Source organism: Paramacrobiotus metropolitanus, unplaced genomic scaffold, assembly GCF_019649055.1.
Source record: "Paramacrobiotus metropolitanus isolate TYO unplaced genomic scaffold, Prichtersi_v1.0 Parri_scaffold0000030, whole genome shotgun sequence".
Lineage (NCBI taxonomy): Eukaryota > Metazoa > Tardigrada > Eutardigrada > Parachela > Macrobiotidae > Paramacrobiotus > Paramacrobiotus metropolitanus.
In genome coordinates this window covers 356,181-370,331 of record NW_026570250.1, presented here as the reverse complement: position 1 = coordinate 370,331, position 14,151 = coordinate 356,181, and the positions used below count along the sequence as shown (strand labels likewise).

Genomic DNA, 14,151 nt, shown 5'->3' with positions numbered 1-14,151 from the left:
GTACTTCTTAAATACGACAAGGCAACTTTGGTTGAGGTCCATCTGCACAGAATAAATTGCAACTTGCAAGCACATGACGTATCTGTAGTACTATTCTGGAAACCCGTCAGTCCAAAAAATTTTCAGCCCGTTGTTGATTACGCTGCCCTTTTTCGCATCCTGCAGTCTAATTCCTAATAACAGAACAGTTTTTCCTAATAACAGAACCCTAACTCATTTCAGCAACCCATCTGACCGTAAGCGGACTCTGTGAGTTCAGTTGCTTCTTAGGAAACGTTTCCAACATCAACTTCAAGGCGAATACAACAAACTCGAAAGCAGAAACTGCCAACAAAGGCACATTTATAATTCTGTTACGCAGTCTCTGTGAGAACACTCCTGAATAGAGGTAAGTAACCGGTAACAGCGCTCATGTTTCCCGTTACCGGTATATGCGCGACAACGCAATAACAAGGTAAATTATTTCGAATTGTGGTCTAATAATACTGAAAAATTTACCATAAATAACAGCACGTGTTATCGACTTTTAATCTTCATCCCGTACATGATCTCTGACACAGCACTGAAGTCGAAAAACTGGTAAATTTTTTGTTTAAAAAAGCGTACAGGTTAAGAAACGGCAGATGTTACGGAAACTTCATGAAGCAGACGCACGGTACTTCGGTGGCTTTAAATCTTAATCAAAAAACGAGCGGCAAATAAAAAGCATGGAAATGATCGAATTTCTGGTGGTGATTAGCCAGCGTTGCATTTAAACCTTCTCCTCAACCAGACCGTGTTTGAAGAAGTAGAGGGTAGGAACCTGGCCAGTGGGGGTATCCTTGTACTCCACGGGAATCACCATTCCTTTATCTGAATCCATGCTTTCGCCTGCAAATCGAGAAATACTCATGATCCGAAAAGTGCTGTACAAGGCCAAAAACTACCGCAGCCATCGGACGTCATTAAATGGTATTTATCCAAGCAAGACAAATTCTACAAGAAACTTACCCATGAAAAACTGCATGTTTCCGTGCCTGCCAAGAAGACTTTTGACAGCCTCCTGTGCGCCCTTTTTGAATGCATCCAGTTCAGCCGGCTTTGTCTCCTCCACCCTTTTCATGAGCCTGCAAATGAAAGACCAAGGTGTCAACATTTAAATACTCACAAACCGCCCATTATCAAACCAAAATAATAGTAGACGTAAACGAAAGAACGAAGCAAACCAAACGAAAACAAATTGTACACAAACAACACAATCACGGAGGCCCGTGGAGTAGGTAACTTACGATTTCATGTATGCCTTGATGTACTTGGTGTAATCTTCCTTGTTTTCGTAGAATTTGGCCTCCACCAGCCGCTGGTTGAGTACGACGTCAATGCCTGATTCCGTGCCTTCTTCGGATTCCTCCTCCTGTTCCTCCTGCGAGGGATTCGCACCAGCCAACACCACGTCGCCCACCTTCCGCTGGATGTACTGCAACCACCGACAAAAAGTTGACCAACCAAAAAACCTCACAGATTCATTTAATCGCAAAAAAAGAAGTGGGAAATTCTGTCAGACACTAGTACCACTAGTCAAGCAATGTGATCTGGACAAGTTTCTCAAGAGTCTGTAGCACCGATCTTGTCCAAAAGCGAAACTCAGTGCGCCCAGCACAGGCGTCTTGAGCATTAGAATGGACAGTTAATAATTTCTACCGAACCTCGCAACCTTGTGCAACAAGACGACAGCAATCTTAACGGTGAAAAATGACTCACCTTGCCTTCCACTTCGTAGATCACGCCATCAACCAATTTCATTTTGTAAGAGTCGGTGAACAATTCATCGCCTGCAACAGTAATAATTCATGACGTCATCACAAAAAATCTTCACAAGCCATTTGCCCAACATCCAAATCAGTCAAATTTTAATTTTCTTAGACCTTATTAATTAAATATTTCAGTAAAAGAAATTTCAACTTTTCTATCATTAACAATTTCAACAAAACTTTTCTAGCTCTGATACAGGCAGGGCAGATAAAAGTACAAGCACTTGGTGACTTGCTGTACAAGCACATCCTTTTAACATAAACGAAGATACAAAATGGAAAACTCGAATTAAATATAAATAACAAGCTTACAATAAATTATAAATAATATGCAACGAAAGGACAGTGAAAAATTCAAATGTCAAAGGCTTAAAATAGACAATTCCGAATTTTAGTTCAAGGTGAAGTGAAAACCATTCACCCTTTCGCTGTACAAAGACCGAATTTCCTCTGCAAACCCACAGGGATTCACCACCACTGCTCAAATTTTCAAAAATGTAGAGCTCACTTTCGTGATTGTGTAAAACACTAACTCAACAAGTTTCAGAGATTTATTTCAAAGCTGTTTTCGTTCGAGTCATCTATAATGCAGCATAAAATTTCGAAGGATCTGTTCAAACCAAAATAACATTTCGCGCTGGAGGATTGGATGATAGGTTAGCAATATTTCAATTTAATTCTTTGCCGTTTAATCAAACATTTAACAAGATGTTGCCATATCGCGACAGTCACAACATGACAACATATTTACCTGTCACGTAATCCTTGTAGATAATCATTTTGGTAGTTCTTGGCAAAAAAACGTCTTGATAATAATATTGCGGAGGGGTTTATTAGGCGGCTGTCTGATGGTGGAATTTCGAGGACTTAGAAAACGGAGGAGACTTCGCCGAAGAACTTACACGGTGAGCAGACAGCGTGGACGCATTAAAAACGAGATCCACCGGCTCCGGATAAAATACCTCAAAGTTCAAATGCAAGGCGATGCAGTCATATTTAGATTTAGCTCCGCCTCCACATAATTCATGGTTGTGACAACCAGTTACTTTATGGTTGTGACAACCAGTTACTTTATGGTTGTGACAACCAGTTACTTTATGGTTGTGACAACCTACTTTATGGTCATGGTCACTTTATGGTTACTTTATGGTCGTTCAATGGTCCAAACTGATGAGCAGTGATACAAAGTCGTGTAGGCTCTGCTGCTGAGGGCCACCTTCCAAGGGAAGCAGTTCCGTAGCCTGGTTCGAACCGGAAGTGAAAAACGAATACGGTCAACGCCGCTTCCGTACTCGGTACCATGGATTGGCATGGAAGGAGCGGCAGCGCTAAATGAACTCTTTTTGTTGTGATAAGGAATGTTTTTGATTCTCAGTTGTATCCGTGTTTTGTGAAATAAAAAGGTCTAATACGTTATCGTTTTAACTTCTAAGATGCGGTAGGCCTAAAAAATCTGGAATTCTTACTCTCTTCTCCGACTGCATGATTTGAATGCAAACAAACTACTCAGAAATGAAACATTATTCACACATTTCTTCTTCGATAGTTAATAATTGAACATTAAGGGAACAAAATGGGTATTACGGCATTTTAATAATTATTAATGGTTAATTACTCTACAAGTACGCACACAGAAGCCGTCATGAGTCGCTACCAAAAACGCGAAAATTTAATTTCTTTTACTGATTGTAAGTTGTACCACATTACGGCAGGAGAGTGTTCGAACTGCTAATTGTGGGTCTGATCCATGCCGTCTTGCCAGTAAAGTTGTTCAGAAACAGGTGTTCAAAAGCAGGCTCTTGACTGCTTGCCTACTGACTGGTGAGTACTTTTGCAAAGACGTTAGTGCTGTTAGCGAAGTAATGGCAAAAAAACATTTGGTAACGCATACCGGCACGAGCATCGGCTTTGGATCGCAGACGCTATTTTAGCGCTGCGTCATGCAGGCTTGCAATCGAGAGATGCGCAGCGGATCTACAGTACCTCGTGTTTGAACAGCAGAATCCTGAAACACATGACATCTCTTTCCGGTGTAGGATGGTACGGTACTTAAGCTTGTTGCAGCTTGCGCTGGGTTCTTCTCATTACTCAGTGATGTTTTTACAGTCGAACAGATGACGTACAGAAAAGTACTCTATCTGAAAACGAGCTCAAATATACGTATAACAGTATATAATTAGAAAACATGGACGAAAGTCACAAAAACAGTGGATATTTACGTGAAATACCGCCTGCGGAAACTGATAAGGAAGAGGAGCCACTTGCGCTGGATAATCTGCCTTACGAGATTCTGCATATCATTGGTGGAAAACTGGACGTGAAGGAATTGTCCTGTGGATTAGCGCAGGGGAGCCATAAGCTTAATCAGCTTTTCGGAGAGAAACGTTACTGGACTGAGCGTTTGCGAAAGGATTCGGAGTATTACTACAAAACTATCCTACAATGTTCCGGTATCGGTTTGAATTTTTTTAGTCTTTCGGACATATAGATATCAGCTGTAAACCGCAACGGGAAACAAGTCTGTTGTGATTTTTGGCAGTGATTAGCATAGTAAACTTTTTTTTACTTTCAAACACGTTATCTCGCATTGCTACTGACACGTACGATTATTAAGAGGAACATGGCAAAAGTTAAATTTTGGATTTTAGAACACCAGTTGTCGGTAGTGAGAGAGTTGTATCTGCGCTACCGTTTGTATGGGTGGGAAAACATCCACCGGAATTTTACACCTGAACGCATTGAGGGACACTATCTAGGAGAAGAGGGACCTGATCAGATACTTGGGAACTTCCGCTGTATCGAATTTGCGGACAATGGTACGATTCGCGTCTTTAGCAGTGATAGATCTGGAACAGTGATTTCATCAATACCGCGAAGAATTTTAGGAAATTCCTTGGCGTATGTTACCAAAGATCGTGATTGTGTTTCTGTCTGGAATATTGAACCGCTTCTGTCAAAATCGACATCTTCAACACCAGCTCATCTGCGGTATTCGGACCATGACGTAAGACCGGTCGCCACGTTTTATTACGGCAGCTTACGATTCATGTTCCGCTGTATAATAACCAGTCGAAAATCCTTCCCGACTTTTCATAGATTTATAAACAAGTGACCTTGTCTAACTGACCTGTCATTTCACCTTATAATTACTGAAACCTTGCGGTTCGAAAGGCTATACGAAGAAATCGTTTTTTCAATTTTTTTATTGATTTTTTTGAGTTCAAAAAGACGGAAAAGTGCTCTTGACGAATTGATGTTTGTTCTAACACACTAACTTTATCGCAGCAAAAGGTCACGTCGCTGAGGGCAAATGCAAATTTGCTCAGCAGTGCCGCTTATGATGGAACAGTGGCAATCAGGGATTTGCATCATCTAATTACCACCGATTCACCTTTACAAAGGCTACTGTAAGTCACAAACCAATTTTCTGCTACAGAGAAAAACTTTATGTAAAAAATCTAGGTCTTCCTGTATTTTTAGTACACACTGCTACGCAGCCTGCCGGAGAAAATTATGCATTTTCCTTATACATTTATGCATTTTCCTTATGCATTTCCTTTTCCTTTCCTAATTTATGCGTTTTTCTTATATTGTATATGATTTTTCAAGCGAAAATTATCGTAGTGACGACTACTTACACGCGGCTCTGCCACTACAGAGGGTTATTCAGCCAAGTGTGGTCACTTTTTGGAAAATTTCTGCTTAGCCGTTGCAGGCTCATTTTACTTTTTTAAAAATTGTATCAGATAGCCACAACATTTAATCATATTCTGAATTCAACCGAGCCAAGATTTCGCTATCCTGTAGCCCAGGAAAAAATTAAGTTCATCCCCCCCATGTTGGCAACAGTTGACCAGTTCAGCTATAGGAAATGGATTCCCTTTACTCAAAATTAATTTAAAATTTGGGTTTTCGCCATAATCCATTGAAAACCTGTCAGGGGTTTCGAACAATCCTTTTTCAGAAGGAATTGCTAGTTTTTTCGATCAGGAAGCAACATCCTTGTTTTCTCAGCAGTGCTCCCGGGAGCACATTTCTGGTTCTGGATGACTTCTTCCTCTCTGCCAGGCTTAATCCGCGGAGCGTCTTTTTCGACCAATGAACATTGTAAATGGTGAAGAAAGACCTGCGTTACAACTTTAGTTTGTGGAGGAACGAAAAGGATAGCTATAGCTCCGTGAGTAAGAATTCGCACAATGAGCATGGCTCCTGCGAGTGTCTTCCTGTTTTCGCGTTTTTTCCAACCGTCCTACCGCAAGAACGCGCAAGAATATGGAATCGTTTTTGTTATGAAAAATATTCGGATCGTCGTTTTTTACAATTAAAACCATCCAGATTTGAAAAGCAGACGATCCTTTTAAGGCCAGATCATCGAAAGCCAAATTTTGCCTGGTCAAAGGTTTAGAGTCGGAGTCTTTAGGTCAGTAGCCAATATTGCGGGCTGTTTAAGCTCGATTGTCACAAAAATTTGCAAAAAGCATCAAAACAAATTTGTCATAATAGAACAATTATTAGAATCTGACTCTGCGCTACGGCTGAATTATAGGAATTTTTTTAATGCGCTGACCACACTTGGCTGAATAACCCTCTGTACGGTAACAGTGCATTTCAGTAATGATACAGTATCTGTTTTATTACTTTACAGATCGGCAGGTTTAATTCAAAGTCATGTTTGGAAAAACAATCTCATTGCCACCGGCACTAGAGGAGGAACGGTGAGGAAATTCCGAAATTTGCGATGCAATGCAGAATTGTCATATTTCATGCGTGCATTTACTACTTTGTAGTTTGAAGTCTTTGATACCCGAGAAGGAGAAGATCCTTACATGCGGGATAAGATTTTTCTGTCGACGGAAATTTGTAACGATTTCAAAATAGTTCTGCGGGATAGCGACGCTATTTTAGCCGGATGGGATAACGGGGTGCGAAAACTGAAACTGTTTGATCTCAGAAACAACAGCGTGCTGGTAGACGCTGAGGCCGGTACTTGGAATATATCGATGAGCTACGGAGATAATCAGCTGTGGATAGGAGCAGACAAAGGGAAAGTTCTGCAGTACAATCCTGGGAATATGGAAATCGTCAGAGACTGGACGCAACCCTTTGGTCATCCGGCCAATATCGGGTGGCTTCCCGATGCGACGTTTTGGGAATGCGTCCGCAGTATTATCTATAATTCTGGCCATGTATTCACCGCTGACATGCGGGAAGTGCGACTGCACGAACTAGGCGAAATACCATCTTTGTTATGGAAAGACGAAATTGGTAAGCTTCGCGAAACTGGAATTTGACAACCATAAATAAACTTATCATCCTATCTGGTGAGTCGCGTATTGAAAAGGTCACCTGAATGGTATCGTCGCTTTCTCTTACAACCTTCGCGTCGCCCTTACGTTTGTTTGTATGCGTTGGTGCTTTTTCATGTAATTGCAGTGTTTAGTGAACTGGCTTACTGCGAGAAGCGATCTCTGCTGGCTGCGGCAGTTGGACATACACCGGACCAAATCAAGTTGTTCTACCCAGAATAATGGCGATTTTTGAGGGTTTCTGTAAGTTATATCTGTGATCTTTTAAGTAATCATGGTTTATTGCCTATTGTTATCACTAATTTTTTTTAAATTCACGTGTACTGTTTTATAATTTATTGTACTTATTTATTGTACTTGTACTGTAGAATGCATTACAGCAATAACATAATGTATTAATAATAACATAATTTAAATTAGGTTTTATTTTATTATTTAAAAACTTAGACTCGCAGCAAAGCAACACAGAATTTGATAAGAATAGTAACAACAGGCGCAAAAAAGTAACAACTACAGTTAAGATGACGTGTTACGTTATTGTGCAAACGCAACTCGTGTTCTTGACACGGAACCCACAAAGAGACGGTTTCTCTTCGGCGATCATTGTGTACGATCCATGTTTTGCAGGCTGCGTGATTGCTCGTTGAAGAAAACCTTTGTCGGAATTGCTCTGCAACGTCGAAGATGATGGGACGGGCTTCAGGAGAGAGTGGTCGTCAGCGTCGGTACTTTGTAGCGGTTTTTGATTATCACAGGCAAAGTCATCTTCCACGATTTTATTAGACTGGGTATAGACAGAGTTCTCAGGGAATTTTTGATATTTATCAACAGTCCAAATGGGCATGGGTTGAGTTTTGCCTTTGATTGGAATGTTGCCGAAAAAGAGGAAATGGAAAGCAGAAGCGGCATTCGTTGACGTTGAAATTTGGAGCAGACTGCAAAAATAATAAAATAGCGCCAAATTACTGTACCTCTGTACTTACACGAATAATCTTACTTACACGTACTTACACAAATTCCGAACGATGCGCATTTGAGCACGAGCAAACTTGCAAATGATACGATTCGGACTATATTTATAAGAACTCGGCTCTCGTTTTTTCTTAAAGCGTGCAAGTTAAAGCAAGAATTTTTTAAAAAATTAAATTTTGCGCAGATCAGTAGCCTTCTTAAGCTCTGACGTACTGTACTCGTATCGTACAAATAATTACATTTTGCAGTACGCAGGTGCAGCACGCGCCCTCTGTTGCATGTTTCTCGTTGCATCCGAATAGTAAAATCAGACATCATAAAATGTACGTAGAATGTGCTTGCTGACCTTGCTCTAATACTTAATAATTATTTTCCCGTTATGGCGTACTTACTCGTACGTAGACTGCGTAATGTTGATCGATCCTTTCTTTCCGTTTGTTTGAGTTCGACTTGCAATATTTATACAGTCGCCGAATAAACAATACCGTGGCATACGATCACCAATTATCCCGCTTACAATTTCTCCAGAATTAACACCAAATGTAATCTAGAAAAACAGCTGACATTAGTCATACGAGGACACACTAAGTATACGTGATAGACAAAAAAACCAGTGAGAATAAATGATAACCAATCACGTGTTGTGCAGTACACCCAGCCACCAAGGGTTGGCGTCCAAGTACTGCGTAGTAAACAGCTCGTCTTCATAGACGGGTATGCTGACTTCCAGCTCTCATTCCTTGTGTGATATGAAACGAAACAATTTGACCAATGAAGCAAAAGATGCAGAAAAAATCTACAAGATTTTTGATACCCAACAAGTTGCAGTTTATTGCGATTAAGACAATAGATAGCGTTTTTGAGTTTCTCGTAGACATAGCATAGGATTCTGTGTGGGGAACCCTTGACCGTGGATCCTATGGTAAGTCTACGAGAAAATGAAAATAGCTGTAATCTGTTTGAATCAGCGTATCTTCTCACTTATTTGGTATCAAAAATCGTGTTATTTTTTTCTGCGTCTTCTGATATATTGGTTGAATAGTCACGTTCCAGAGTGCACGAGAAATCAGCGTTGAAAGTTTGCATAATTTTCAGTCCGTCATTTTTTATGTGCTTACAAGCAACTGCGGACCTGGGTGGTTGCCCGCGTTGCATGAGCTGGGCATGGTTATCACTTATTCTCGCTTAAGTTTTTGTCTATCACGTATACTTAGTGTGTCCTCGTACAAAGGTTACAGACTAAACAGCAAGCGCAAACGATTCACGTTTCTGCTGGAGGGCAATATAACAAGCAATTGTTGCAACCTCCATTGATTTAAGTGTTGCAGTATCGCACTAGTCGGCTTATTAGCAATCGGCATATATATAGATTATTTGTACAATTATACTGTTGCACGCATATGCATCTTATTGTTACGTCTTATTGAGGGTAGTTCCAGGATGACGTAGACATAAAATTTAATGTATAGTTATAAATGGATCGAACCCCTAAAACGCCGTAAGTTAAAGTTAAGCTGATAATCCAATAACGCCCAACCCATGCATGTCGTCTATAATCCATAATAATTAATATACAGACAGGTACGTATCACACTGCCGGTGTACCTGAAGATCATCTGCTTCCAGAAATTTGTTTTCTGCACATGTTTCTCTGATATCGATTGCCAGTTCCACAATTGCTTTTGCATTATCAGGAACATTTTTGGGGCATCCGCTAATTGCCAAGTAATGATCTAATACTGTTTCAACCTGCAAAAAAGCACGTAATTGTTGCAGTGCGTCTCGCCAAATTGACTGTGATCTTGAATATAGCAACCAAAACTGATGCGCTTACCAATTTAGTGCATCAACCTAATAATATGGTCAGAATACCTTATAAATGTCACAGTGTTTCGGATTTGCAAGAAGGTTGTCAAATATCGAGAAACACTCATTTAGAAGATTCACGATTTCAATTGGCTCGTGGTTTTCACAGTACTTAGAGAAACCTTCGATGCCGGTCATGATTATGGTTACGTCCGGGAATCGACGACTCTGCACTTTTCGCTTGTGACGCAAATCATCCACAATTTCTGGTGGCATGAGCGAATAAATAAGGCTAAAAGGACACATTAAAAATCAACTATAAACACAACTATGCAAGAACGCCATTTGCACATTTGTTTAAGTGCCCGTATTTTGATAAGGCACTTATTGTCAATTAACATATTATGTACCATCTAAGTGATACAGTGACTATGGCTATATCTGTACAAGCCCAGCACGGATGAATATTGGCGGATGACTATTAAAAAATAAGTAATTCCAAGGATGTGTTGTTCTGTGGTCGCTTACAGACTGTCATAATATTGATAATATTAATGAACCTGTACGTATGTGTAGTAATAATATCTGTATTATGATACACTTTACATAAGTTAATCGAAACACGGACTGTCTACTTGTACATACAGTACATAGCTTGCAATGACGACTAACGTGATGATGACTAACGTGTTAAGTTATACATGAATTTTTTACTTTGTATTGTACTCGTACTTATTGTTAAGTAGCAGCTCAGATATTTCTACTGTTCTGGGTCAAGTTGTGCTAGAACAGTGTGCATTTCTTATCGCGTCCATGGTAACAAGCTTATGATTGACCACTGGACCTTGACAAATGATTTTGGCAAAAAGCCAACAATCTTGGATCCACCGCTACACCTAGAGAATTTTGACGTACTTTAAAGCAACAAAATTGGTGAAGTAGAAGCCGAGATCCTTTGCCTCGAAGGACAGGGGCCGAAGTCCTGGCACAGATAATGAGTATTCATATAACTATATAGACTGTACAGTACTCTCACTCAGTGTCTGCATGATACTCGTATAATTGTAAATTATGGTTTCTTTATTATAGTCAGTTTATTTTGTTTAACATGCATGCCATAAAATTCAACTCGAGCGCCCCAGACCTAACTTGGTTACTTTTGAGTAATTCGGCATTAGTATTTGAGGAGAATCGCTCGAAAACCCCAATGATCGTTTTTCATGCGGCTCTTAATTGTAATTATATGTACCTTTCGGTTTTTTCTTTTTCAGCATCGACTTCTAGATATTTTGCTCTTAGATCATTAGTCATCAGTTCCAGGCTTTGTGATAAGATATACTGTGCATTATAGTCTTCGGAGAGGATAATACGATCCCGGGAAGCATCGTGTAACGATAGATCGGCCAGACAGACGCCTTGCTGGTGTAAATCTTCCAGATCAACTGCCGACGGCGAACCAATAAATACTATGGTATCCGTTTGCCACTGGAAGATCATTTGGCCTTTTAGTCTAAGTGGTCTCTTGGCTTCCGGAGGAAACTTTGCAATGAGTACGAAGACGGTGTTGATGTGTGCCAGAATATTAGCAAATGTTAGTTGTACTTTTGGTCGCAGACATTCGAAAGTATCAGATAAACTGACGGATTGGGAGTGAAATGCGATCCTTGTCACGGTCCTACCGGCTTGAATAACTTCCATTCTGCGATCGAACATCATATGAAACGGGAACATCTCCCCAAAGGTGGCGCCGCTAATAAACGGTTCTGCTTTGTGTTGTCCTACACTTTTCAGACTATTCGACGATCCCAGAGTTCTTCTGCTATTTTCTAGAGAATTTTTCTCTGCAGTGACTAGAAATTTGACCTCTCCGGGCTCTTTGGGTCCTTCTTCGGTAACCTGCAACTGCACATCGATGTCAAAGATTTCCTTGATCGCGCGTCGCACCAGTCCGACAACTATGGGTGATAAACCGGCACGATGAGAATGGTAGTGCAGATGAAAAGACGAAAGGTTCGAGTCATCTTCTCGGGTGCAGCGAAAGGTCGGCGCACTCATACCTTGGTACGAATGCGCCAGGTGGTCGTGAAGAGCGTCCAGACATTCCACAAACTCCATGGGCGTGGCTCCGAGAGCGCGCAGAATTCTGTCATATCCAAATTCTACACAAAAGTCGAAGAAAAATTCCCCAAATAATTCCAAGACCGCTTCTGCTGGAACACCTAAATCATTTACTATATATATTAATCGCCATACAAAGATAATACACATGTACAGTTATTGCTGCACATATAGTATACTGTAATGGTGCCAGTACATGTTTACTGGCGCTAATGTTATTGTCATACAAGCAGCTAACAAACCAATAAATACATCCCGCGCGAAGACGTAACTTCTACTTCTACTAACCTAAAACCTGTGCCGCGGCCGCCACTAAGTCGTACGACTCCGCATCTTCATATCTCTGAAATATTCCGTACTGATTCCCCACCGGAACTCCAGCCACCTGCCTGTAAACAAATACTGTAATTAAAAGTTCAGAAAAATCGATGCCGATAAGCAAACATCAGCTACGAGTACAACAGCTTTCTCTGCAGCCAGGTTTTGCATTAAAGTTGACGCGTTTACTGTAGTTATTTGATGGTAATCTTTCCTGCAGATGATTTGACACTTTGTTGGGAGAATGCAGGTATTTCTCAAAATTTCTGACATAAGAATATATTCAAACCAGCGTCTTTGTTTTAAAAATTTTAAGATTTTTAGTCAAACTTATTTTGTAAATCTAAAACACTAAAGTCTTTCCATTATCTGGGCTAATTTTATAAATTACTTTGCTTTTAGTTATTTCACTTAGAATAATTTTTGCCGTTAGCTGGGAGTGTAGCTATTGTCACTTATTTGCGGAAAACTAGAGTAGGTAACATTTTCGTGCTCCTTTCTGTTTGTAATCAATTTTGGCATCTTAAACTGTTCCGTAATTTATGGCAGTTCCCATCACTTTCAATGTTTACGCCTTTTATATAAAATCTATAATAGGTGCCCTCTAATCAATAATCCTTGCTTATGTTGTTTATGAAAGGTCAATAATCTCAAAGAACTCAGACAGTACTTGACACTTGACGTTCCAGCTTTATAGTCGGGAAAAGAATCAGCTGTAGCCTGGAGGGTAGTGCACAGGTATACTGATGACCAAGCTCAGAAGCTTATTAAGCTCAAAAGACACGTTTATGTTGTAGGAAGTACGATATCTCTTCTTAAAAGCTTTCACAGTTAAATCTGTAAGTATTTAATTATAAGTACAATATGAGTTATCAAAGTTCACTGCAACGATCATGAATAAAAAGAAATCAAAAGTAGTTGGTCTTACTTAATTTTTATCCAGGCATCTTCTCCAAATTTTCGGGTAACAAGTAGCTCGATGGCCCGATTTACAAATCCATACTGTAGAAAACGAGTGAAATTGTGACACTTGTTTACCGACAATTTGGTTATCTAAACCTAAAAATGGGTATTGCTAGAAAGCCTTGCAAAAGTCAAGTACAGAAACTTTACGCAGTTTCATTAAGTTATTAGATTGCAAGAATTTGGTAAATTTGCGTTGCTGATTAAAAATCGGAAATAAAAATTCCAGAACCACTCAGAACAATGCGCCATCCTGCATTATACTCGTATTTACAACTGCCCAGCGTCGCGGAGTATGCAACTGGGAATCGTAAATATTGGTGTTGCTTGTATTGTTACAAGCAGATCACAATTGCGAGGTAGAGTAGTAAAACGCAGGCATTACAATCACATCAAACGTTTCCTTACTTTTTGTAAGAAACCAGTAATTATAAACACTAAGCCAGTCAAGATTCTATGACATATTAATGAATACAAAGTATTATCAGTTTTTATTGTACGTAAATCAGTACACTCACCATTTTACCTTTACCGGTCTTTGGCAATACTTTCCTTGCAAAAGAAATAAATATCAAAATAACGCGCTGGCACACACACGCAGTGGAGTGTTTCTTCTAAGGTAACACAATTATACTTGAGGACCTGTAGCAGGCCGGTAATAAAGATACCGTGAAACGAGATGGTTTTGATAACGGCAGGCGTATTGTGGAAAACAGAGGTCTGTAATTTAACTTATGCACAAACGTCAATTAGCAGACATACAATCCTCTGGAACATAGTGCAAGACGGCTTTTAAAACAAACGTATGTATTTAGCAGCGCTGTGACCACAATTCTTATAAACAATTCAAAGTGTTGCTTATACACAACCATATCCGT

General features: G+C 39.9%; 3 protein-coding genes across 6 annotated transcripts; 1 reads left to right on the top strand and 2 right to left on the bottom strand.

The window, feature by feature from the left end:
• Window positions 1-504: 504 nt before the first annotated feature.
• LOC129588656 (translationally-controlled tumor protein homolog) lies at window positions 505-2,741 on the bottom strand. The gene is made up of 5 exons (XM_055482985.1): window positions 2,542-2,741; window positions 1,741-1,811; window positions 1,269-1,456; window positions 991-1,106; window positions 505-870 (listed from the first exon to the last, which is right to left on the bottom strand). The coding sequence occupies exons 1-5, from the start codon at window positions 2,567-2,569 to the stop codon at window positions 752-754; spliced, it is 522 nt and encodes a 173-aa protein (XP_055338960.1). The 5' UTR covers window positions 2,570-2,741; the 3' UTR covers window positions 505-751.
• Window positions 2,742-3,630: 889 nt separating this feature from the next.
• On the top strand, window positions 3,631-8,045 carry LOC129588654 (uncharacterized). 2 transcript variants are annotated; one of them, XM_055482981.1, is made up of 8 exons: window positions 3,631-4,240; window positions 4,439-4,606; window positions 4,676-4,794; window positions 5,076-5,197; window positions 6,436-6,505; window positions 6,578-7,055; window positions 7,231-7,339; window positions 7,724-8,045. In XM_055482981.1, the coding sequence occupies exons 1-7, from the start codon at window positions 3,976-3,978 to the stop codon at window positions 7,329-7,331; spliced, it is 1,323 nt and encodes a 440-aa protein (XP_055338956.1). In that variant the 5' UTR covers window positions 3,631-3,975; the 3' UTR covers window positions 7,332-7,339; window positions 7,724-8,045. The 2 variants fall into 2 exon arrangements, with proteins under 2 accessions (XP_055338956.1, XP_055338958.1); XM_055482983.1 differs by having other exon boundaries at window positions 3,632-4,240; window positions 7,224-7,339.
• On the bottom strand, window positions 7,455-14,089 carry LOC129588652 (guanylate cyclase soluble subunit beta-1-like). Of its 3 annotated transcripts, none has more exons than XM_055482976.1 (8): window positions 13,792-14,089; window positions 13,239-13,312; window positions 12,281-12,381; window positions 11,124-12,093; window positions 9,941-10,166; window positions 9,674-9,817; window positions 8,461-8,615; window positions 7,455-8,031 (listed from the first exon to the last, which is right to left on the bottom strand). In XM_055482976.1, the coding sequence occupies exons 1-8, from the start codon at window positions 13,792-13,794 to the stop codon at window positions 7,626-7,628; spliced, it is 2,079 nt and encodes a 692-aa protein (XP_055338951.1). In that variant the 5' UTR covers window positions 13,795-14,089; the 3' UTR covers window positions 7,455-7,625. The 3 variants fall into 3 exon arrangements, with proteins under 3 accessions (XP_055338951.1, XP_055338953.1, XP_055338954.1); XM_055482978.1 differs by lacking the exon at window positions 13,792-14,089 and having other exon boundaries at window positions 11,124-11,776; window positions 11,932-12,093; window positions 13,239-13,342; XM_055482979.1 differs by lacking the exon at window positions 13,792-14,089 and having other exon boundaries at window positions 11,124-11,770; window positions 11,932-12,093; window positions 13,239-13,342.
• Window positions 14,090-14,151: the final 62 nt, after the last annotated feature.

Excerpts from the sequence above, each read along its gene's own strand:
- LOC129588656 (XM_055482985.1), bottom strand. The coding sequence starts at position 2,569 with ATGATTATCTACAAGGATTACGTGACAG. Across the intron at positions 1,812-2,541 it reads CTACAAGGATTACGTGACAG|GCGATGAATTGTTCACCGAC; the intron begins GTAAATATGTTG and ends TTACTGTTGCAG. Across the intron at positions 871-990 it reads AAACATGCAGTTTTTCATGG|GCGAAAGCATGGATTCAGAT; the intron begins GTAAGTTTCTTG and ends CTCGATTTGCAG.
- LOC129588654 (XM_055482981.1), top strand. The coding sequence starts at position 3,976 with ATGGACGAAAGTCACAAAAACAGTGGATATTTACGTGAAATACCGCCT. Across the intron at positions 5,198-6,435 it reads TCACCTTTACAAAGGCTACT|ATCGGCAGGTTTAATTCAAA; the intron begins GTAAGTCACAAA and ends ATTACTTTACAG. Across the intron at positions 6,506-6,577 it reads CCGGCACTAGAGGAGGAACG|TTTGAAGTCTTTGATACCCG; the intron begins GTGAGGAAATTC and ends ACTACTTTGTAG.
- LOC129588652 (XM_055482976.1), bottom strand. Across the intron at positions 12,382-13,238 it reads GATGCCTGGATAAAAATTAA|GCAGGTGGCTGGAGTTCCGG; the intron begins GTAAGACCAACT and ends ATTTGTTTACAG. Across the intron at positions 12,094-12,280 it reads GGCCGCGGCACAGGTTTTAG|GTGTTCCAGCAGAAGCGGTC; the intron begins GTTAGTAGAAGT and ends TAAATGATTTAG.